This window comes from Mastigoproctus giganteus, chromosome 5 (genome assembly GCF_048544385.1).
Source record: "Mastigoproctus giganteus isolate SK-2022 chromosome 5, ASM4854438v1, whole genome shotgun sequence".
Lineage (NCBI taxonomy): Eukaryota > Metazoa > Arthropoda > Arachnida > Uropygi > Thelyphonidae > Mastigoproctus > Mastigoproctus giganteus.
Genome location: NC_143579.1, coordinates 195,577,228 through 195,603,823, shown reverse-complemented (window position 1 = coordinate 195,603,823; position 26,596 = coordinate 195,577,228). Strand labels below are relative to the sequence as shown.

The window sequence follows — 26,596 nt, the reverse complement described above, 5'->3', positions numbered from 1 at the left end:
CAGAGTAGTGTTATGTTTTGTTGTTGTGTCTCTGGCTGCTTGGCCGCAGAACCCCTAGTGGTTGCCTGCCACCACCACTGGGAGGTGAGCCAGGCTGCCCATTATACTCTGGCTGGCCTTTGCCAGGGTTGCCTGAGCTTCCTGACAAAGGTGAAATGAAAACAAAAGGCGGGGAGGAAACATAGAACAGGAGTACGAGTTAGAAGGAACAGAAAGAGGAAAAAGGAGGACGAACTGAAGTTGAGGAGCAGTCCGCTCTTTGTGAGGTGAAAATAGGTCTTGAGGTGAAAACAGGTGTGAGATCGGCTAGTTCACGAACACCCCCTCACTCAGTATCCAACGAACCGACATTAGCATTAGTAGAGGCATTTGATGCAAGAAAGCAAGCTTATGCAGCATCAGCCAAAAAAAAAAAAAAAAAACGAGATAAATAAATAAATAAAAAATAACCACTTCCCCTTCACCCCTCTGTTCGTTCGAAACACCTGTCCAGCTGAGCCTTAAACTTATTTAGGCTATCAACTTCCACGACAAGAGATGGAAGTCTATTCCACCAACCAACCACCCGCTGGCTAAAGGCAAATTTCCTCACGTCTATCCTACATCTGTCTTTTCTCAATTTGAATTTATGCCCTCTCAGGTGATTATTCTGAGCAAGAGGAAGAATCCCGTCACCATTGAGCATGCTCAAACCATTCAAGGCTTTATACACCTCTATCAGATCACCTCGCCGGTGCCTAGTCTCCAGACACTGTAATTTGCAAAACTTAAGCCTTTCTTCGTAAGAGCACCCCTTTGTTCCATTCACTAATCTTGTTGCCCTTCTCTGTACTCGTTACAGCATCTCTACATCCTTCTTGAAATGAGGCCTCCAGACCTGTATACAGTACTCTAGGTGTGGTCTGACCATTGCCTTATACAATGGTCCTTATCCCTGCTAGAAAAATTCCTATATATCATCGACAATACACCATGAGCTACTTTCTGACAGTGCAGCCCGTCTGCACTGTCAGAAAACTTCGTATCTGCCTGCACAACCACCCCCAGGTCCCTTTCATTCTCTACCACTGTCAGTATGGTACCACAGAGTTGATACGTTGCTCTGGGGTTGCTGTTTCCCATATGTAGTGCTTTACATTTGTCAATGTTAAACTTCATTTGCCACCTCTCAGCCCATCTGCTCAACCTTTCCAGATCCTGTTGCAGTAGCATAGTGTCAGTACTGTCCTTGACAACCCTGCCAACCTTCGTATCGTCTGCAAACTTGGACATTAAGCTTGATATACCATCATCAATATCATTTATAAATACAGAAAACAATAATGGACCAAATACTGAACCCTTAGGGACTCCACTAATTACATTAGTCCACGATGAGCAGTGTCCATTGATTACCACTCTCCGTCTTCTCCCCCTCAACCACCCCTTTATCCATAACTGAAGTCTTGAAGTCTATAACTGAAGTCTTGTCTAGATGAGCCTGTAGTGCTTCTTTAACCAGTGACACCATTAATTTACCTGGAACAGAAGTTAAACTAACAGGTCTATAATTACTTGTGTCAGCCTTTGATCCTCCTTTGTGAATTGGGGTCACATTTGCACATCTCCACTCCATGGGTACTTCCCCTGAGTCCAAGGAAGCTCTCATAATTATGGCTAAGGGTTTGCTTACTTCCTTTGCTGCCTCCCCTTAATATAACTGGATAGATCCCATCCACCCCTGGTGCCTTTCTTGTATTTATCTTCAACAATTTCTCCTCCACTTTACTCTCAGTTATTACAAGATTCTCTAGCTTACTGCCAGAGTTGAATACACCTCTGGCATTCCCCTCGCTGAATAACTCCTCATGTGTGAATGTCGATGCAAAATATTCATTCAGTTTGTTAGCTACCTGAGCAGGATCATCAACAGTTGACCCATCGATATCAAGTGGACCAATCTGATTCATCCCCTTCTTTCTAGAGTTTACATAAGTAAAGAACTCTGCTGTTTTTCTTTGCATCCCTTGCCAAAGATTTCTCGTAATCTGGCTTCACCTGCCTAACCTCCTTTGTAACTTGGTTACAGATCAACTTGTATCTATCATAGGCTTCTGTGTCATGTGTTAATTTGTATGTATCCCATGCATTTTTCTTCTCTGCCATATGTCTCATTAGTTCATCTAACATCCACTTAGGCCTAAACCTTGAACAATATTTCTTAGTTGGTATGTAAAGCGTAGTAGCTTCCAAGATAAGTTCTTTGAATGCTTCCCATTTTGAATTTGCTGTTGGTACCATCATCAGTTGGTCCCACTGTATAGAATTTAAATACTGTCTCAGTCCATCGTAGTCGCCTTTACGAAAGCAATTACCCTTCCCTTTACCCCTAATGGTAGTTACCTCTTTGAGTAAATCCCACTTCAGCACACTGTGACGCGCATTATAGCCTCAGTTGCTGATGCGCCAATAAAATACAAACAAACATACAAGCACACTGTGATCACTGCCACCTAGTGGTTCATTTACCTGCAGATTCTTAATGCATGAAGAATCACTACTGATAATCAAATGAACAGTATTACTCCCTCTAGTTGCCTCCCGAATATGCTGATGTAGAAAACAATCATCGAATAAATCCACAAAAGCCTTGCTAGTGTGTGAGTGACCAGCCCACAAATTCCAGTCAATATCTGGGAAATTAAAATCCCCCATTATAAGAATCTCTGATTTGCTGGCCCACTCTATTTCCCCGTAAAGTTTCTTATTATACTCATCAGAATCATTAGGCCTATAGCACACTCCTACTCTCAATTTTGATCTCCCAATGCTTATGTCACACCAAACTGACTCGACACTGCACTGTCCAGCAATGTCGACTGGCTTCACTTCCTTGGGTTTTATGCATTTCTTAACTAATAGCATAACCCCTCCTCCCTTCCTACCCTGTCTCTCCTTTCTGTAGACATTGTACTCCCCAAATTCCAGTTCTGCATTCCTTATATCTGTGTGACACCACGTCTCTGAAATCCCCACAATATCAGCCTTAGATGTTTTGAGCAATACCTCAAATTCATCAAATTTAATTACTAAACTCCTAGCATTGGTGTACACGCAAGTATACATGCACCTGTTCTTTTTCTTAGCTACCCTAACACAACCTATGTGTTTATTAGTACCCCAATGATTGCCAGCAGTCTCTGAAATATCCTGCATCTTATTTTCCAGGCTGCGGCTGATTCCAATAAAAGCAGTGCAAGGATCACTTTCACCTCTGCCAGTGGCTACTGTTAATCTATTAGTCCTTGTATCCCCCCAATCTAGCAGTTTTCCGACCCACATAACACTGCCTCAATAGCATCAGCAAACATTCTTGCACCCTTTCTATTTAAGTGTATCCCATCCCTGTAGAAGCAGTCTCTCCTGTTAACAAGTACAGACCAGGCTGAAAAAAATTCTACCCCTTGAGCCTTGCACAATTCTTCCATGGCCGAATTGATCGACAGGGCTCTCGTCATATACTCCCTCCTATCGTGTCTGGGCAGAATTGCAGACACTTTCAAATTCAACCCTAATTCACGGCCTTTTTTCAACACTTGTTAAGTAATTCCGCCGGTCTCCTACTCTTAATATCATTAGTGCCAACGTGTACAACTATATCACCTTTTGTGCCCTTAAAAGATGATATCCGCGCTACAACGTCATCAAACTTTGCCCCTGGAAGGCATACCCTGGTCCTGTTCCACCTGTCCTTTTTACAAAGCATGTTTCTCGTTTCCCTGACAATAGAGTCACCAACAACTACTAGTTCCTTTGGGACCAGCGCATTCTGCCTTGGGGGCTGCCGCTGTGTTGTGCGATGACCAAGTGCAAGCTCTGGCATTGGTGTGGGCAGCTGAGAGCTTGATGGGCCCCTCACTTTTAATCCTTCGAGGGCATCCACCCTGTGCTTCAAGCTCTCGTATAGGCCCATAACAATGCTGAGTTGTCGCCTGATTTCCTTACACTCCTTGCATCGCGCACACACAAAGACATCCCCCATGGTAGTATCATGTCCCGTACTGGACTGCTCCACAAACATCAAGCAAGTAGTGCATTTTAATAGGCTGTGATTCAGAGGGCAACTGCCCCACTTGGTTCTCCCCTGAGCCACAGCACTCTCATTAGCTTGAGCCTTTTTCTTTGCTGCTCTGGTCAGAGTCATGATTTCGATTTAAGTTCAATAAAATTTTAATTTCAGTACAAAATTAAAACCCTAAACCTATATCTCAACACAGTTATAATGCTATATTTATGTTTCAGTATCAAGTGTTATCTACGAAATCCCTTTATATAACTTCCGTATCAAGTTAAGTATTAATTATTTATTTTTTTACTAATTATTTATGTTACGTAACCCAAGTTGTTATATGTATAGTTAAATGTACAATTTAATTGACAATGAAGTTCAACAAGATTAATTATCTGATTAATTGACAATATTATGTACCATACTATACTATATTAAGCTTATGCTATCTATTTCGAGATATTTTGTGTCACGTAATAATGGCGGCTATTTACGAATGGTAAACACGTGGATTTGATACCCTTTCCGATACTAAGTAATAGCTACAAAATCTCTATCTAAGTTACTTTAATCTATGTATCGTAAATAAGAATATAAAACAGGTTACAAATCTTTCCAAATAAGAATATAAAACAGGTTACATATCAACAGGTTACAAATCTTTCCTCGTATACACTATCGCAGGACCAGATTTCACTTTTATCCAAAGGACTAAATTATAATTTACCACCTCGAAAACTACCTAAAAAACAATGCGTAATTGATATTGAATTTGGACTTCGTAATGTTCCACAAAAAGATGTATTTATTCAACAAGTTAACCAAGTAGTGAATAACATAAAAGAAATGCGACTTCCTAAATTGAATACACATGACAGTTCAGCTTTACGGGAACTGCGGGGAAATAAGGACATTATTATACAGAGGGCAGATAAAGGAGATACAGTTGTAATACTAGATAAACATGATTATATTAATAAGTTAAATTCAGTTGTGTCAGATACCTCCACTTATCGTGAAGTAGACCCGGCACTGTTTACCAATTTGGTCAATCAATACAATAAAACGTTAACCACGTATTGAAAAAACGACTACATTACTATGGTTCAGTTAAATGAATTGAAGTCCAGAACATACAATATTCCTGCACTTTTCGGTCAGGTAAAATTACACAAGACTGGATTTCCTATTCGACCTATTGTTTCCTACAGGAACTCGGCATTTTCATCCTTAGCCACACATGTATATAACATTATAAAACCCTTTAGACAGGTAATACAATTTGGGATTAAGAACTACGATACATTATTTAATAATCTTAAAGACTGTAGACTCAGCGACAATGACAATTTATTATCACTAGATGTTACCTCGTTATATACGAATGTTAACGTTGAATACACATTAGATATTATTTGGGTTATGTTAAATAAAAACTCGACACCGATTAATTATACGAAGCTACCTATTAAGGAAATTTTTCACTTAATCAAACTGTTAGTTGAGGCCAACTACATCACCTTTTGAGACAAGGTGTACAAACAAATTTTTGGATTGCCAATGGGTTTGAGCCTGAGTGGCTTAATGTCAGAGATCTATCTCTCAACGATTGAGCATATACATTTGACACCTTTTCGACCCCGTATCACATATATGGGAGGTATTTAGACGATGTTCTAGTTATTACCGATAGTAGTACTATCCAAGACATTTTACATTCGTTTAATAATATTTTTTCTAGACTCAAATTTACACTGGAAAGGGAGGATACGGATACAAAGTCATTAAACTTTCTAAATTTCACGCTTACCCGGGACTCGAATAAAATACAATTTAGCATCTATCGAAAACCTACAAACACCGGTATGCTTCTACATTATAATAGATATCACCCGTTCACCTACAAAAGATCGATTATCTTTAATCAATTTCTAAGTGCCTATAAATATTCAACGACGGAATCTGCTTTGGACTCAGAAATACAAATATTAACCAGATTCTTAAACAGGGGTTATTCCATTACCACAATAAACCGAATTAGGGTACAGGCTAAGGATAGGATACAAAATACTACACCAATCAACAATAGTAATATCAAAAAATACTTTATTTCTGTCCCATATGTTGAACAGTGGCACAAACAGCTTAACAGATTCTTTAAAGATACCGAATTTAAAATTGTAGCTAGGCCAATACGGAAATTACACACTATACTGAACAATCGCTCGGTTCTTTCCGCATTCGTAACACAAATTAATGATCTGATATACAACATTTCTTGCAGTGATTGCGACTCGTCTTACCAAGGTTCGACGCGATTTTCTCTTAATATTCGTGTAAATCAACATGAAGCCTCAATTCGTGCTTCTCGTTCAGCAGCGTCAGAATTAGCCTTTCATGCCATTAACGAAAAACATACTTTTTTATTTAACGAGGCCAAAATACTTAACGTTCAATGTAATTATACGCGACTATTAATTGCAGAAACCGTTGAAATTAAATTACACGAGAATTCTGTTAATGTTTGACGGCCATATTTGATCTCCGATGCGTGGACCTTTACGCGCATGCGCGAAGACAAATAATCACTATTTAAGTGTCAGGTTAACCCAGTTCGGTAATTTTCATTCCTGTGATCACGACATATGGTCGAAAAGCGTTGTCAGCTTCAGGAAGGAAAATCGTTTTGAATATTTTCGTTAGATTCTTTTAATTGCGTTAATTTGATTTTTAATTATTTTAAATTGATTTGAATTGTGTTAAATTGATTATTTAATTATTTATATTTTACTCTAATGTACCGGTAAGTTGTCGATTTTTTCGTTTTTTTCTGTTTTAATTTCTGGAGGGTATCATACGGAAGTGTTCTACGTACTATATTGAGGTAAACTCCTGTTATTATCTTATTAATATACTGTTTCCATATCATGTAAATAGTTGCAACTTTTCATGTTGTAAATAATTGCATCTCTTCAAGGTTTGAAGATATGTTTGGACGATGACTCCTGCTTTTATTTGATGTAATTATATGCTGTACATTACTTCATTTCTTCAGAGTTTGTGGAGGTGACAGGGAACAGTCGACTACCTCCACTCTCTTTGACTTATGCTGTTTTATGTGATGTAAATATATGCTGTATACAGTTTCGTTTCTTCAGAATTTGAAGACGTGACAGGAAGACAACTTCCACTTTTTATACTGCTACTTTTCCTTTTTCATTCTACTAACTCCTATTTCATGATGGGTACCTCTGTGATCCTTCTCTTTTCTACTCTATTTACCCAATCCCATCCATTACCCATATTTTACCTAACTTGTATATATACCATTTCTATTTCTTCTCAATTGCACTTCCAGGGGCTTGACCTCTGTAAGTGTGCCAAGATGTAATTTGATCCTGGCCAGCATTTGCATTGGCTTCACCACAAGATGTTTATGAGTGGCTAATGGGGGAACCCCTGGGATTCGCTAATTTTAACGTATGAATATGTTGTCTGAGGGGCTGACATACTGAATGACAAGATCAAGTGCCTCTCATACTGCTGTCCTTTTTGGTTTGTTATATAATTTCTTCTTCTTCACTGGATGCCCCCTTGATATCACCTGCTCTTACTTCATCAGCAATCTCCTCTGGTAGGCCGGATCTGCATCACTTTCCTCTAGCCAGTCATACTTTGCCTTGGTGCTTTTTTGATAGGAACTGCCAGAACGACACAGTCTCGTCTCTATTATACACCTGGGAGAAGAGCAGGCCCTCCTTCTTTATCAGTTCATTGAGATGAAGTCTGAAAGGCTCAACTGAATGTGTTGCAGCAGACCCAGCTTCACTGTGCTCTTTCCTGTTACCTATGCCATGGCGATTTCTAAAATGCCACAGCCACCCATCATTAACTTTGATATTGTTTAATAATGCCCATATGTTTAGCCAGTTTCTCAGCTGCAGTGCTGAGAAACTTTTTTCTCAGCTGCAGTGCTGAGTGAATGTTACTGGTAACACCAGTAACATTCACTCCACATGATCGTTCCTGCACGTGTCATTTGTAAACAGCTTCTTCTAGATCTTTTTCTTTGCTTACTTTCATGAGCTTTATGTCACTCATGGAACCCACACCTTCAATATTATACTTTAATACAAAGCTTTGGAGCTTTCCTTTGGCCGTGCGAATATCAGAAACAGTTCGCTTTTTTTTTTAACTGCTCTTAAACACTGGCCACTGAGGCACCAGTCTCAAGCTTTTTAATCAACTCAAGCTTTAGACCGACACTGAAATGTACATTCTTTCTTTTAAGACTTGTTTGTTTTGAAGCCATTGCTGGTCACAAAAATGATTTGAAATAATACTAACAATGGATAAATTTTGATACAAAGTGCACTGTCCTTACTCTCATGGCCAGGTGCAACAAAAACAATACTGCCGCTGTGTGCACTAACTGGCGGACGTCCTGTGAATTATAGTCAGCATCCGGAAAATGGTGATATAGTGGTATTTCAGTTATCTAGAATTTTATCCAGAAAATCTGAAATCCTTGAAATTGAGGTCTGCAAAATCGAGGGGAAACTGTATTGGAATTACTGTAAATTCATGGAAATTTAATGAAAAGAAAGCTTAAGCAATACAGTAGACTCTCGATTTTCCGGGATAGATGGTAAAAAGAAATTCCTGGTTAAGCCAAAAATACAGTAAGTCCCGGACATACGTAAGAGATATGTTCCAGGACTTCGTACGTAAGTCGAGTTTTACGTACTCAGGAATGACTAATAAAATATTGCTACTATATCCCTGATATGCAAAAATTACAAAAACCACATAATATCCTTAGAAGAATGAAGAAAAATAGTTATATATTTTTAATTAATTCAATTAAAAACTTTATCTGGGGACAGCAGTGAAGTAGCCAGAGTGGCACATAAGAAAAGAAAACATATAAGGAAGAAAAAGCGCATGCTATTGTACTGTGAAAACTGATTTGTATTTTGTAGCATTGGTGTCGACCGCTTCTTGTATTCTGTCTTTCTCCCATATTATTGTGTTCACCATTGCCACTGACAAATCTGAATTCCACGAGATACTTGTTAATGTTTGGCCATTTTCATACATCCTTATTATTTTAATTTTCTGATCCAACTTGATCGCTTTCCTTTTCTTGATAGATTTACTAGTACCGCTGTCACTTATTCTCTTAGTCGGCACCATGATAACAGCCAAAATTAAATTTTCTGAAAAGAACTTCACAGGTTAAAGCGAAAACTCAATATTATCACCCCACTCAAGCTCGCATTTTACTGAAGCATATTTCTGGAGGTCACTACCATAAAACGATAAAAACAATTTGCACTTTCCGGTTACTGGATTTTTTGTTAGTGAAATTGATTATAAACAGGTAATAAACTCGATCTTATTGCATTTGCTATAATACTGATAGCTGGAATTCTGTGGGTTTTTAGGTTGTTATGGTGAAATGTGTGTCTCCTTAACTGAAATCTTCATTCATAGAAAAAAATATGGTGAAGGTAAAGAAAGCCCACGCGAGAAGCACGCAAAAGTTCGATAAATTTACCGGTATAAGTACTTTGCCGTAACGGCATTTGTATTGTTGCTCGCTCAGTAAACATACAGTGGGTGTTATCGGTCAGGAGTAGAAATTGAATCCCATGGCAGATTGAAACCCTCCCTAAATAGAGGGGATAGCATGACCTTTTTTCTTAAGAATCACTGGTGGACTAGTGGATAAATTGTTTATTAAGAAAAAAAAAAGGCAAAGGTAAAGGAAGCCCACATGAAAAGCACGGCAAACTTTGAAAAAGTTTACTGGTGAAATTACGTTATGAACATTTTTTATGATGCCAGAACTTCCAATATGACTCTGTTCGTGATTCAATTATTTAATTCAATTAGTGATTCTAAAGAAAAAAGGTCAGGTTACCCCCTCCTCCACTTCAGGAGGGTTTCAAGCTCCCGTGGGATTCAACTTCTACTCCAGACCGATAACACCCACCTTCTGTTTACCGAGCGAGCAACAATACAAATGCCATTACGGCAAAGTACTTTTTACCAGTAAATTTCATCAAACTTTTGCATGCTTCTTGTGTGGGCTTTCTTTATCTTAGCCGAAAATATATATAAATAACGTAACGTAAGTCTGAAGCTACATAACTGGGTGACTTCTGTATCGCAAAATGTTCAGCAACCTATGTAAAAAGTATGGTGATAGGCAAAAAACTTATCATGCATTACTCGTGTGTCCAATATGTGAGTAGTGCGTATTGGACATGCATTTATTTTTTGTAGATTTAAAATCCAATAGCTTTCCTTTATTTTTTACAATGTTGCGTATGATTTGGTCACCAACATTATAATGGTTCATTAGAAATTTAACGGATGCACCATTTTCAAACTTTTCAATAATTTCAAGTTTTTATTTAATTGAAAGCACAACTCTTGCATTTGCCCATCATTTTCACGATTTCTAAACAAAAAAAAAATATATATATATATTAATATTAAAAAAAATTTCAACATTCCTGACATAAATAATGAAACAAAACTTGTTCTTTTGCAGTGCGACGGAACACAACAATCGACACGAGGCACTAAAAGAAACTAAACATTTGATCTCTTTTTTTTTTTTTTTTTTTTTTTTTTGAGGGGCGGGTGTGAAGACAGCAACTGTTGCCAGATAATAGGCACACTAATCTCCCAATGACAACATATAACATCGCTTATTTACGACTTGAAAAACATCTCTTTATACCTATTCTAGTTATTACTTGAATTTTATGATTTCTGGTTGATTTTTTTTTTTTTTTATATATAATTTGGAGTCTTGAAGTGTCCCCGGTAAATTGAGAGTCTGCTGTATAAGGATATCACTATGGTACTAATAATCTTTTTCAATTTACACATACTGGTAAATAGCACATTCTCTCACATTTTTGGATTCTAATTCACCGGGAGCATAATATGAGTTTCCTACAATAGCCTATCCAACATCGGCTTTTTTCATATTCTATAATACACTGCTCAAAAAAGTTAACAGAATACGTAGAAAACATGGTGTAACTCCTGCAGCTTGCGATGAAGCAGAACAATAGAATAACAATGAAATGAGGAGGCATCAAGAAACTTCCTATAGGTATAAGGAATGTGCAGAGATGAAGTTCTCTCCAATGGCCAAATAGGCCTGACAGCGGTGAACCATGCTCGGTATAAGGGTGTCTATAAGATTCTGTGGCAACAAATCCCATTCTTCCACCAGCACAGACCTTAACTCACTAAGTGACCAAGCAGTTGGCTGTTGGCGTGCAGTGCGACACCCAAGGGCATCCCACACACATTCAGTTGAATTAAAGTCTGGTGATCATGCTGGCCGTGGCAATCATTGGATATCTTCAGTTTCGAGATATTCCTCCACCACTTGAGCTCTACGTGTAGTTGCCATTGTTGGGCACAAAAAGAAACTATGGGCCAACCGCACCCTTAAAAAGTCACACGTAGAGTTCAAGGAGCTGTTCTCGGTACCTCTGTTTCATGTTTTTGATAGGGGTACCAATTATGGTACCCCTGTCATTCTGCCCAACATGAGAACACTGCCTCCACCACAGGTGTCCCTTTCTTCGATGTTGGAGAGATGGTACCGCATCCTCGTTGTCTCCAGGTGAAATAACATCTAGAATCTGTTTGTAGACTAAAATGGGACTCATCATAGAACAGAACTGTATCCCATTTGTCGGGGCTTCAAGTCGCACGTTCGTAGCACCAGTTTTGACAAGCTTTGTGGTGGTTTGTGATTAATGGGATACAAACTGCTGACTTCCTTGTGTAGAGTCCACTTGAATTGAGCCTTCTTAGCATAGTCTGGGTGGAAATGTTTTCACCTGTGGCTGCAGCAACCTCAAGAGATGCTGATGACAAGACGTCGCAGGGTTCCATCTTGCTGTTAAAGCATGATAGCAGTCTGTTCTGGTTGATGTAGTACTCTCATGACTTTGGCCAGCTCTTCTTGTAATGGTTCCTGTCTCCTGAAACTGCTTCCATAGTGCCGAACATTGCATGACACATTAAGCCAATGTGCCACCTTCACTGCGACTGTCTGGCTTCAAGTCGTCCAACGACCCGCCATACCAAAGAATCATCTAAATGACGAAGACTTGCCATCATGAGTACTGAAACCAACCAAAAACTGTCAATTACAAACATAATATATTGACACCTTATAGCCTTTTGTTACTTTGGTGCTTAACACACACATAACCAAACCTAAAAAAAGGCTACAGAAGGTAATTTGAACAGACTTCACAATTGTGGTTTGCTTCAGCATATGAGATGTGTGATGAATTCAGTTTGCCCTTATAGCTATCCCACTGAGCAAGCTAAAAAATGGGAATGAAATGATGTGGTCACAACCCATGTTTTTATAGGCATGAATAATTTGCATAATATGCAGCTCTTTACAGGTGGTAGATCGATTTCTATTGGCTACTCAGAATTTGCATGTCAGGATGCCTATTGTATTAAATATTCACCTTCAGCAACACTGTTCACAATAAAATATTCTCAAAAAAACATTTTATTTTGTTAATTTTCTCAAGCAGTGTAGTTAGAAAACAAAATAAAAATTTCAATTACTTAAGTTTAAGCCATTAATCACAATTATGCCTGCAACAGAATTGTTATTACGCATTTTCTCATTGCCACAAACCATTTTACAATCTGTATAAGTCAAGTCTTAAAAAAAGGCTTGACTTATACAGATAAGTCAAGCCTTTTTTTTCAACACAGTGGTTATTAGCACCATTCTCTCACACTGGATGAAAAATACACAAGTTTGAATCCTGTCAATGATATGAGAAATTTCTGTGGGCTTTTTGACATCATGGTTGAGTTGTCAGTCTCAAGTTAGGGTTGCATGGAATTTTTTTTTCCAGAAACTGTTTTTCAAATAGCAAACCAGCCAAGAAAAATCAATTACAGGCAGAATATATTGACAGTTGATAGCCTTAGTTGCTTTGGTGCTTAACACACACACACACATAACCTAACTTAAATAAGGTTTAGGCTACAGAAGATAATTTGAACAGACATCGTGATTGTGATTTGCTTCACCCATATGAGTGCATGATGAATTCAGTTTGCCATTATAGTTACATGCAGAAATTATGAGTTTGCACTACTTCTGCTATAGCACAGCTTATGCTGTAGCAAAAGCTGTGCTATAGCTATGGTATTTATATAATGGCATTATATAAATGCTTAGGTATGTAAAAGTGAAACAGAAAGATAGATGTCACCTAATTTATTGAATTTATTAAAATGAAGAAATAACAATATCATAGAATAAAGAAGTTTAAAGGTAAAAGCTCTGAATTCTGCCAGTGAAAGTAATGTCAATTAGCATTTTGTTTGATGGGGTTCTTGATGTATTTTTATTATTATTATTATTATTTCTTATTATGTTATTTGTGGATCTCTGTGGTGTAACTGATAAGGAAGTTTTCTTTCAAATTGTAAGGCCAAGTGTGCATCCAGTACAGTAACTGAAAATACTTTTTTTATAGAGCTGCTGTTTTTTTAAATTGGTTATAGGTGGAGATTGCAGTTTCTCCAGTTACAAATGGTAGTTTTTCAACCTTTTAACTTTGTGTTCTAATCTTTGAAACAGGCAGCTTAAAGATAAAATACATGAGGCATCATATTTCAGATAAATAGTTTCAGTACTAGAATATAATTGTAGGCAGTATTTTCATACTCTTCCATATGGGCATTAAATGAAAATTCCCAAAACATTATTTAAAACAGAAGTAAAAAAAACAAAAATTATTATGCTGCAGTTTAAAAATTCACACATTTATTAATAAATATTATATATTACAGGTGAATAGTTGTGTGTATCCAAATAAAAAAATTGAATTTTATGGCATAAGGTGAGTATTATTCCTTTGATGAGTAATTAATTTTAGAGATGATAAATATTAATTAGATTAATATGGTGGTGTAATGTAGCTGAGTAGCCAAAGTTAGTACAGTTGAACACATATTTGAGTTGACCATGCATCAAATCCACATGATCACTAAAAGCAATAAAGGATTATTAAATTCTTGTTGAAGGACTAGTTATAAACTTTTCTGATCTATGCAATTATGCTGAAGTATAAAAAGAACATTTTTTTTTTATTAGTACATAGAAATTTGTATTAGCTGTGTTAGTGTATATGCTAATTTGTTTTAATACATCAAAGTTTTGCAATATGTACAGTAATGTTTTAGCACTAAAAGCACCATATTTTGATTTTATACTATATTCAATGCTAAAAATATTTTTGATTATTCCCAATTTCTCAGCTTCTAACTTAGTTTATTTTATTACATTTTCTAATATTAATCTGGAAGATCTGTTTTACTCTGATATAAAATAAAGTCCTTTGAAAATAAACAAAATCATAACCTTTTTATTGTTTGAATGTTATCTATCATAATAATGTAGCCATTCCTTCTGAAATTTAGATCTGATGGGGGACTAAGCACTTACCACATGTAAATGCTTTTTTATAAATGATTTTGCCAGAACTACTCTAGATGTGCTTTATGAATCTATGCTTATCCTGTATGATAAGCCTTTCTAGTGGGTAATCTAGCCTACTCAAATATATCTAAAAAGACATGACCTAAAAATGGAAAAATAGAAGAAAGGGGAAAAAAAAAAGTACATGACATAGTTTTGAATGTTATTTTTAAGAACCTTTAAATTACTTGGACTGTAATTATTCCTTGGAACCATATCCAACTTGTTTAAGTTAGAAACAAACCTGTGATCTTATATTATTCATAAATTTTCAGGTGTAATAATTAGGTTAAAGTTTATTACTCATTCTTTAACTGAATGTGAAAGCATAAGGAAAATTTTCTATTTCAAGTAGTAGTAAAAAGCTATAAATAGAAGTGCATACAAATTAATCATATAATTTTAGTACTCCAAATGGCATTTTGGTTATCTTTATAACCAAAATGCCATTAAGACATGACCTAAAAATGGAAAAATAGAAGAAAGGGGAAAAAAAAAAGTACATACACACTGCAAATTATTTTACTATTATTATTAGTTTATTACTATTATTGTTAAATGGCCATATGGAAGGAAACTTAAGGCTTATGCTGCACCAGTCAAAAAAAAAATAATAATAAAATTGAATAAAATAAATAAATAAATAAAAAAAAAGAAGGAAATATATAGACACCTATGCATTTCCCTCCTCCCACAGGTAACTATCCAGATGACCTTTGAATTTCCCCAAACTGTCAAGTCTCAACACCCATGTAGATAACATTCCAGTAAAATAAAAGTTCCTGCAATCTAGTCTAAACAACCCCCCCACCATAACTTGAATTTATGGCCCCTAGTTCTAGAATCATTTAATAACCATGAGAATTTCTTCCTCATTCGTTTTACTGTTGCCTCTCAGAGCCTTAAACACCTCAATCAAAATTGCCTCTATGGTACCTAGTTTCCAAGCTGTGCAACCTGCATATTCAAAGTCTTTCCTCATAAAGATGTCCTTTTGCCGATCTCACCAGGTGAGTTACCCTTCTCTGGACCCTTTCAAGAAGCTTGATGTCTTTTTTTTAAGTGCGGTCTCCACACTTGAACATAGTATTCCAAGTGTGGTCTAACGATAGCCTTATTTGGAGCGAGTGGATGGTTTAAATAAGAGTTTTTTTTTTTTTTTTTTTTTTGCTGATGCTATATAAGTTTGCTTTCTTCTTTCTTCTTTCTTATATCGTGTGCCTTTGCTAATGCAGATTATTCATTTACCTACCAGAATACCTGATAATCCTAACCATGCAGCTAACATGCTTGATCTTTTTCTCACAAACAATCCTAAGTATACAGTCAAGGTGAGTAGTCTCTAGGCACCTCGGATCACAATTTGGTGATAGTTTCTTCTCCAGTGGAGCTTTTCTCTTGTGGCCATTCTCAACTTTGTGTTGTTTGGCATTACAAGAGTGCAAAATGCCACAATCTATGAGATTTATTTTCTTTTTTCTTGGTCAGATTACTGTTTTAAATCTTCTGAAGTCAATGTTTGCTACAATTGTGTCAGTGAAATTATTCTTGTAGGGATGGAATTCTTTATTCCACACTCCACCTTTAAATCCTGTCCTTCATCTAAGCCCTGGTTTTCGAACAAATTTGTTAAGGCTGTTCAAGATAAGAATGTTGCATATCGCAATTGGCTTGCATTGAAATCTCCAGGTTCATTTTCTGCATACACCAAAGCTCACAACAATTGTAAAGCAGTTATTAATCAGCCCAAAGTAGATTTTGGACAGGCTAAGAGTAGCTTCTTGTCCAAATGCTAGTCTAGCATTCTGGCCACTTGCCAAGACTACTGGCTACAACTTTTGCCCATCTATAATCCCATCCCTATCGAATGGTTCAGTATGGTTCTGTTGCCACCTCAACTAAAGTTAAAGCTGGTTGGCTAGCTAGCATCCTACTTTTATTCTAACTCGTGTACCGATGCTCTTGGTAAACCACTTCCTACCATTCCCAGTACACCCCATAACAGTGCCTCCTGTTGTCTTCTGCCAAAAGGATGTCAGAAGAATTTTGAACATTCTTGATAACAGGAAAGTGCCAAGTCCTGATGGTATTTTCCCCCTTATTCTCAAAACCTGTGCTCTTGAGCTTACTCCTGTTTTGTATCGCTTTTTTATACTTTCTTATTCCACCAGTGTTTTCTCTTCTGCTTGGAAATTTGCAAATATCTAGCCAGTTCCTAAAAAGGGTGACAAATCCCTTCCACCCAAGATCACCCCATTGCACTTACTTCTACTCTTTCTAAAGTATATTAAGAAATCCATTAATCACTAACTCTCCTAAACTACTAACTATCTAGAAACCTTCCATCTGATCAGTGATCACTAGTATGGATTCCATTTGTAATTGTCAATCCACTGGTGATATACTGTCTTATGTTACCCGTCTGTGGACAAATTCAATGGAAAATGTTTTGAAACTCAAGTGGCTACTCTTGACATTTCAAAGGGTTTTGATTGTGTTTGGCATAACGGTCTTCTAAATAAGCTTCCATCTTATGGTTTTGCCAACTGTTTTTTGTAATTGTGTATCCAGTTTTTTCTCTGACCACTTATTGTGGTCAGAGAAAAAAATGGCTCTCTGTCCTCTAATTCTCCACTAATGCTGGTGTTCCCCAAGGTTCAGTTCTTTCTCCCACTCTTTTCCTCTTGTATATTAATGATTTTCTTCCATTGCCCAATATTCTATCCATAGTTTTGCTGATGATAGCAAATTGCATTCTGCCTTACAGTTTGAGAAACTTTGCCCTGCACAAACATCTTCTCGAATATTCACTACCAATTCTTTAAATGCTGATCTCCAGGTAATTCTCCAAAAGGGCAAAGATAACTTAGTCGATTTCAATCTCTCTAAAATTCAGTCCTGTCTTATACTCACAAAAAATAATTCTTCTGCTTCTATGCTTATTTTCAGTGACACTCAGATTTCTAGACAAGATCACTTATCTTTATTAGGGATTACCCTGATTTCTAATATATCTTGGTATAAGCATATTACAAATATTGCTTCTTCTACATCTAAAAAACTGTGTTTTCTCTTTTGCTCTCAGCTTTACTTTTCTCCCAAACACTGCTAACTTTTTACAAATTGCAAATCTACCCTACCATGGAATATTGTTCCCACATCTGGGGTGATGCCCCCTAAACCTCTCTGTCTTCTAGACTCCATTCAAAAGAGGGAATTTAGGTTAATTGATGGCCCATCTTTAACTAAGTCACTCCACTGTCTCATAGACATCCTGTTTCTGCTGCATGCCTTTTCTGTAGATACTTCCATAGACACATTTCTTTTGAATTGGCTTCTATAATTCTCGCTCTCTCTCTCTCTTCCAAACCATCCAAACACATGCCACAATCAGTCAGCATCCTTTTACTGTATAACCTCAAACTCACAGAACAAACTTTTCTTTTTCCTCATATATTCCTCCAACTTCCATTTTCTGGAACAAACCTCCCTTCATATGTATTTCCAGCAATTACAATCTACAGAAATTCAAGTCTAATGTCAACAAGTGTCTTCTTTCATCTTCTAAGCCTTAAGCCCATGCACCGTACTAAGTACTATAGGTTCTAATACCTCTTGTCATGTGGTTTTCATAAAAAAGAAAAAAAGATGTGTGAAGTCTAACAATTTATAAATATCAAGCTAATATTCCGACAAAATTTTAGTATAACAGCCGCTCAAGTCGGTATTCTGTCACAGAATTACACTTTCTATTTTATGTATAAAAGGTACAATTAATTCTTAATTGCACCTTTTATGTATTTTGGGTACCTACATCTAGGTACCCAAAAAATGGTACCCAAAGTGCATTCCCCAAAATATTGAATGGTTCTCAAATTCTCACTGGTATGACAGGTTTGAAGTATTGAGAATTTAATTTTGTGATAAAGCACAAGTTTATAAGAACAAAAACAAAACAATCTTTAGTAATGATTGATAAAATACATACAGTTACCACAATTATAAAACATTTATAAGAATTAACAGGCATATTAGCATATTAACATTTTATAAGACAAAGTTATTACTTCTTTAAAGACTTGGCTAGAGAATATGACAAAGAGTTTTTGCTCTTTCAAATTCAGCTGTAAAGAGCCAATATGGGCAAAATTCTGGTAGAATAATAAAAAAAACAAAAAAACTTCAGAATAAATGGATCTTATCTTTGATTACACTGATACTGACTTTTTAGTATAACATGTTCCACCAAAATTATTTTTCTTGTGTGCATGTACATTAATTTTATTAGTATCTTAATGGTCTTGACATTGAGGTTTTAGTTGTCAATCTCTGGCAGAGACAGTAGACTCTTTCCCCCCCCTCCCCCCATGAGTTATGATTTTTTTTCCAGCTCATATAAACATAATGCATTGCTTAAATATGGTCTAATGTGCTGATGTGCCATAAAATCAACAAAACCAAAAACCAAATCATTGTTAACAAAAGAGGAGTAATGTACTTATGTGGAACATAGAGTTATACAATAAAATAAGCATTTGCCTTATTTTAGCTAATTTTCTACATAAGAATTTAAACTTACATCAATACTGTTATTTAATAAATTTTATAATTTGTTTCTAATAACTGGTCATAGAATACAATTAAAATGCTAATTTGTTTCATACTACAGTGCATGACATGACATTAGATGGATGAATGAACTGTTTTTGTGATAACTGATAAAAGAAGGGAAATACAAAACAAAGATTTCTGAATTTTTACTTTTACATGTGCTAGTAATCTAGGTTAAAGGTGTGGCCCATCTGTACTTAACCCTTTTAAAGCCTTATACACTTTGATTAGGCATACAGATATGCAAATAAGACATGCAGATGCCTGTTTTCCATATCCTCACTAATAGGCTAGAAACAGAAACAAGGAGACAAATCAAAGAGAAAATGGAGGAAGGCACACACCTCAGTTCTATTGATCAGTAGTAACCAAAGAGTTGCTGGACATGTCTGTAGGGCATCATTTATTGTGGCTGTTCAAAGGTCAATTTGTACATTAGAACAACCACCATAGTTTACATAGTGAACTGATAGATGTAGTCAGTGCTTTTTTTGTAAAAAAATAGGTGCCGGTACTCATTTTTTGCTATCAGGAAAAATTGAAAATTAAAAAGTAAAAATTGAAAAGTACTCTAAAAGTTTTTTTTTTTCCTGTTATTATTTTTTTATATTAACATAGTTTATTAAGCATAAATTTATTATTCAAGTATATTAAAAAAATAAGTAAATAAATCGGTCAGCTACTGAGCGCCGGGCATTCAGGATGAAGGGTCCGTAGTCACGAATGGTCGTTAGTGTAGTATCTCAAATAGAGAGCTTTATGGTAACTGAAAAAAGTTTCTAGTACTCTGGCTTGGCTAAAACTGAGGAACTAATGAAAACGTTGTGAATGACAAGGGTGGGAGAAGTAACTCTGACTTCTTCCTGGGGAAGCAATTAAAGTCTTGGGGGAGAAGCGATTGGCAGGTGAGGGCCATGCAAGACTCCATTCAGGCTCGTCCCCACCACTGCCGTCTCAACACTGGCTCTCTGAATACCTCCTTGCTGGGACAACTTCAGCTTTGAAAATTGTTAAAAAATACTTCTCGTTGCAAAATTTATAAATGACCTTTATAACTAACTATTTAGCAACCTTTTTGTCACCAAAAGGAGTTGCTTATCAAAGTGCAATAAAAAATTGTTTTTTTAATTTTAACACAAAAAGTAAATAATAGATTTCCATCGGAATAGTTTTCCCTTGATAAACATCGAATAACGCATAGCTAATGTGATTTTTAAATTTTTAGCTCCATTAATGACAGAAATAGAGGGAGGGGACACGAAAATTACTCACATTTTCCTGTATGGTGCTGTCATTTTTAATTTTAAAAATATTTTTAAATTATATTTTAAACCTACTCATTGAGCTCTTTCCAACAATGTATAATATGCTATAGGTTGTCGATGACATTTTTGTTCCCCCATATTTACCCCCCCCCCCCATTTTTCAGACAAATTTTTTTCAACAACGATCAATATGGCGTTATGTTGGCCCACATGATGTACAAATCCATGCAAAATTTCAAGTCAATAGGTTGAGTGGTTCCAGAGATACAATACTGTGACAGACGGATGGACAGACAGACAACCGAGTGACATTATAAGGGTCCTTCATTAGACTACAACCCCTAAAAATAATAAGTAAAAATAAATAACATAAATAAAAATAATTTCATAATAAAGTGTTTGTAGAATATTCCAAATTTTTATTAACTTCTCATCCGACACCCTCTGCTGACTTCTTTTCTTCCTCTTTGTGTGTCTCTTGCTTATTGATGTTTTCTGAGCAGCCACGAATCGACATATTTTCATTTAATCTTTCATTTAACTGTAACCTAATTGACAATTTTCTAACTTAAGTTTCACCAAATGCCATCATTTCATGTTTAGAAGGTTTAATACCTTCGTTGTCCTCGTTTTCTTTCTCTCGTCATCGGTGTTGTCATTAGTTCTTAAATTTGAATTTTTTTTACTGTGAACATGTAAACAGAGATAGGGAAAATTTACGGAAAAATTTGGATAACGCAATTCTCGAACGGGACCCTTACAGTTGATTCATAGTGGTGTCCAACCTACAGCCCGCCAGGAAAGTGAACTAAAACAGCATTTTAAAATTTGTTAATTATCAAAAAAATTTTCTCATTAAATGTTTTGTTCAGTAAATGTAATTGTGTATTGTACTTAATAAAATTTTCGAATATTTTCAATTTTACTTTTACATGCAACAAGATATGGAAAAAGGAACACACTAAAGAAATCTAACTTCGAATTTTTTTTGAATATGGCTCCTGCACGGGAAAAGTTTGGACACCACTGCAGTAGAAGGTGGACCAGAGCCCATTGGGAATACCCCTTAATCTGCTCACTGCTGACCAGTGCGACTTCTCCGTATGTGGGATGGGTGGTCCAATAGGTTTTACCAGGTACCACTAAGTTGTAGAATGGTGATCCCTTTAGCCCTCTTAATTTGTGCAGCAGCACTAATTGCCTAAATTGCCTGAAGGCCAGAAATGCGAACAGTGCATACCGAGTGTATACTCTTCTAATCTGTTCGCTATATGAAAATTTTCTCGCACAACGGACGGTATTTTAAATGTAACTTCCAAGAGGAATTCAAAATAATTCGCTATAAAAGGATTTCGTTAAACAGAGGTTCTACTGAGTAATTTAGAATTATAAAAATGGTTATACAGTTTTATATAAAAAATATCTTAACAATAGACAGTCAAAAATGCAAATTTAGTTAAATAAATTTAAGCTTTTTTGAATAGTAAATTTAAGGAATATTACAAATTTTGAAGTGCGTTACATCCAAATGTCACGCGTCACTGTTAATAAAGGTGCCAGTACGCCCGTACTGTTGCAGCCCAAAAAAAAAGCACTGGATGTAGTGCTATTGCAGTTCAACTGAAATATAATATTGCAGTTCACCCTTTTGAATTTTTAGGCTGGTTTATTAAAAAAGCAATTTTGCTCTTTTAATATTAATAAAAAATATTGTGTCTACTTCAAGTTGCAAATATTCCAACAGAATGTTTTAAATAATTTATTATTACTTAATTTTTGACTGATATAGATGCCAAGTATATGAAATGTGGGCACAAGGTGAGCGTGTGGCCTGTGGAGTAGTAACAGATGAAACAAAGATTGTATACAGGTCAGCTAGCAGCATGGTTTATTTGTTCATTCAGATGAGCTCTGAGATGTGGGACTTTGATATTAATGGAGACCTATATTTTGAGAAGGCTGTCAATGGCTTTCTTTCTGATTTATTTGCTAAATGGAAGGTATGTAGTTGACTCTATTTAAATTTTGTTAACTTGATCAAAAGGCCTTAAGTTTTCTTTTTACTGAACTGTGGATTTTCTGAACTTTGGACTGCAGATTTTCTAATAGCAAGTTGACAAATTTTACCCTCACAAAAACAAATGCTAAGTCAGTTAATACACTACTTCTTTAATACATTACTTCTTTCTTTACTTGTAAAATTTTTATAATTAACAACAAACTATAAATAGGTATAAATAAATAATAAATAAATATTCATTTATTGCAAATACAGCAAGCCCACCACAGCACTAGTCTAGGGGCATAAATTCAGTACAAATATAATTTCCTCTCAAACATGCTGCTGCTGCTGCAGAAAACAATCATCCAGTACATTTACAAAGGTCTTGCTAGTGTGTGAGGGACCAATCCACAAGTTTCAGTGAATATCTGGGAGGTTAAAATTCTCCATTATAACACAATCTGATTTACTGGCCCATTCTATTTCTTTGTACAATTGTTCATTTTACTCATTAGAGTCATTAGGCCTATAACACTCTTATGCTAATTTTTGCTTTCCCAGTGCTTATGTCACACCAAACTGATTCAACATTGCACTGTCCATCTCTGTCAACTGGTTACACTTCTTTAGATTTTGTTTTTCTTAATTAACAGCATAACCCCTCATCCCTTCCTATCCTGTGATTCTTTCTGTACACATTGTACTCCCCAAATTCCAATTCTGCACTGCTTATATCAGTGACACACCATGTCTCTGATATCCCAACAATATATGCCTTTGATGTTTTTACTAGCACTTCAAATTCATCAAATTTATTTACTATACTTCTAGCATTGGTGTACATGCAAGTATACATGCATCTATTCTTAGTCTTAGTTACCTGAATTTATTTTTTAGATGATGACTCCTGCTAGTTCCTGAATCCCCCCCAGGACCCCACCCTCCAGGCTGCAGCTGATTCTAATAGAAGCAGTGCAAGAATCACTTTCACCTCTGCCTGCTGCTACTATTAACCTTTCAGTCTGTGAATCCACCACCCTAGCAGTTTTCCGACCCACCTAATGCTGCCTCGATAGCATCAGCAAACTCTCTTGCACCCTCTTCTATTTAAGTTTATTCCATCCATGTAGAAGCAATTTCTCCTGTTAACAAGCACTGACCACACTGAGAAAAATTCTAACCCATGAGCCTTGCACAATCCCTCCAGGGTCGAATTGATTGACAAGGCTCTCATCATATACTCCCTCCTATCATATCTGGACAGAATTGCAGACACTTACAAATTTAACCCTAACTCATGACTTTTTTTTTCAGCATTGACCTGTACTTGTTAAGTAAATCTGAAGGTCTACTCTTAATAGATTATTAAAAAAATTCCTCAAGAATTTAGGGCTTTTTTCTTGTGATGAAAATATGACTTAAGTCCATCAAACATTTCAATCATTCTTTCCACTGCAGGTAGGAAGGAAAGCCATCTCGTCTTCACACTTCCTAAAAGTTGCTTGTATTCCACTTCAACAAAATTGTAGAAAGATTTCAGTGCCTCAACTCTTATAGTGAAAACATGAAAATCTTGAAACACTTTGTTAATAAATGATTCCACATCAATTGGCAACATATCTGCACTTCTTTGGAAAGCATTATGCACTCTATGTGCAGCACAGCTTACTCCCAAGATGTTCATTTTCATGTTCTTGCTTAACTTATGGAAAACTTTATTCTTGCCTTTTCTTGCAATGCCACCAAAGTTGGTGTTGCAGCTGTCATCACAAAATGCTATTATCTTGTTTGTTAATTTATATTTTTCCCATATGGGCAGAATGTGATCCACTAATATCTCAGATGTTTCTTCTACAAGATTTTGGAATTCCAAAAATTTCACTTGTATTCCTTTCGTAGGTATAAAATACCTCACCAAAACTGGGACCAACTTCAGGCTTGAATGATGTGATGAATCTACCATAACAGATACATATTTTGCCTCATGTAAGTTACTTATCACTTCATGAAATGCAAAAGGAGCCAGTACATTCACAACTATACTTTCGGATTTTGTTCTTGCACATGTGAATCTTTTTGAGAATAAGTTTTGTATGATGGTAGATGTGCAAGCTGCTGACCTAAACGATTGGTTATGCTTGATTCTATGGAAAGCTAGCAATCCTTCTTGTGCAGCAAGACATTTCCGTTCACCATTTACATGTTGTTGTTGTTGTTGTTTTGTCATGAAAGAGGTTAGTTTACAGCTTGCGCTTTTTGCTGCAACTGCTTCTTTGTGCTTCTTTTTAGCAGTGTGCTGTGTAATATCTGAATGACCACCATGTTCAATAGAAAATCCAGCTGTACAAACAGTGCATAAAACTTTACCATTAACATTATGACCTTCAGTTAGGAAAGGGAATTCTTGTTTCAACGTGTCTGGGAAACTACACTTTCGTGTGGGCATCTTGTGACCTATTGACAACAAATTCAATTTATAATTAAATTAATTACTAGATCCTTCAAATAATGTTACAGAGTTTACATTACCACCACCAACACATCAATTCCTTAAAAAAACACCAAAGAAAATACTAGAATTCATGCACATATGTCTATCGCATTGGCCATGCTACACACAAAAGTCGACTCTCGTGTGCAGAAGAAAGAAAAAGAAAAATGGGACGTGTTTAGAAAAAAAGGGTCATTTGCCGTCCCTTTTACATTTTCTCAGAACAATGGGATCAGTGGCTGAAAAAAGGGACAATCTGGTCATGCTGTCATGCTATATTAACCTTTTCTTTTTACAATACACTCACCTGATATTTATCAGGTGAGTATTGTAAAAAGAAATGCTTAATACCATATCTTGATATTGATTTGTGAAGAAATGTTAAATTAACTGTAATATTTTAGGAAATAAATATTTCCGGTAATATTCCCAGCTTTCTAAAAAAAAAAAAAAAATAGGTGCAAAATGAATTCTACAATGAGTTTTTATTATTGTGGTGTGTTGGAGAATCGCCCCTTCATTTCCTCCCCCAAGGTACAGCATTCCCACTACTTTATCCTCGTTGCTTTGCTGCTCTAATCTGGGGCATGATTTCCATTTAAATACAATTTAATTGATTAACAATGAAAATTAATAAGATTAATAAATTTAATTGATTAATTGACAATACTATACTAAGCTAATCAATTCCTAAATGCAGTAATATGTATTATTCTATCTAGTTTTAAGCTATACCTTATGCTATCAAGTTCAAGATATATGTTGCACTATACCATAATGATTGCAATGTTAAATTAGTTATATCCTTGCTAAAAAGTAAAAATTCCTTAGCTAATCATTAAAAAGATATATGCTTCTCAAGTGATTTGTACTGTCAAGCTACTTATTTATCACAGTTAAAACCCTACTATTCCTCTGCACTACTCATTACGTGCTATGATATTCATGCCAAAACACCAATACAATAGCAGTATGAATGGCTGAATAGCTTTTGTAACTGATGGCTTCCCATAACACAATTCTAAGTGTTGGTCTGGTAGGTTGCTTCCCAACACAAGTTGGATTGCCTCAGTTCCTGATCTGCCCCTAGATGCACATACTGCCATTGCTGCAGTCCAGACAGAAATAAGGTATATCAATAAAGACATAATACCATTCTTGTCACAGGCAGCTCTCTCTCCCTGCACTACTACAGACACTGACAACAATGGAATGCCGTCGGTGGCAGACAAAGAAACAGACTGCAAAATGCAGACCCACAGTCACATGCTAATTGTGCTTGCTGAACACAGGTGTAGACAGGAATGGAGGAGGACTGAATCCATCAGTCAGTCCTCCCACTCTGTGGTTCTTTTTGTGCCACCAGAGCACTGGAAATATGACTGAATATCCCTTTCTGCACCCATTGTTGCCAATGGTGTACAACACGTTGGGCATCATAATCCACTCAAACACCACTTTGCCACGTTGACCATCCAGCTTATAAAATTCACTGATTTAATACATTTTAAAGTCTGTCACCTGAACATAATGTCACCATATGTGTGTTAAGGGCACTGCACTCTTTTAGACCATCATTCACTCACCATATCATGGCCTAATTTCCAATATTAGAAGT

At 36.2% G+C, this 26,596-nt stretch overlaps 1 protein-coding gene across 1 annotated transcript in view; it reads left to right on the top strand.

Annotated features, from left to right (window-relative positions):
- Nucleotides 1-26,596, top strand: part of Iml1 (GATOR complex protein Iml1) — a gene marked incomplete at its 5' end in the record, with an annotated part of 444,528 nt that overhangs the window by 46,998 nt on the left and 370,934 nt on the right. The window contains 2 exons of the mRNA XM_090374757.1: nt 13,922-13,971; nt 22,275-22,485. Of these exons, the coding sequence (XP_090230883.1) occupies nt 13,922-13,971; nt 22,275-22,485 (261 nt within the window). The remainder of the gene's footprint in view (nt 1-13,921; nt 13,972-22,274; nt 22,486-26,596) is intronic.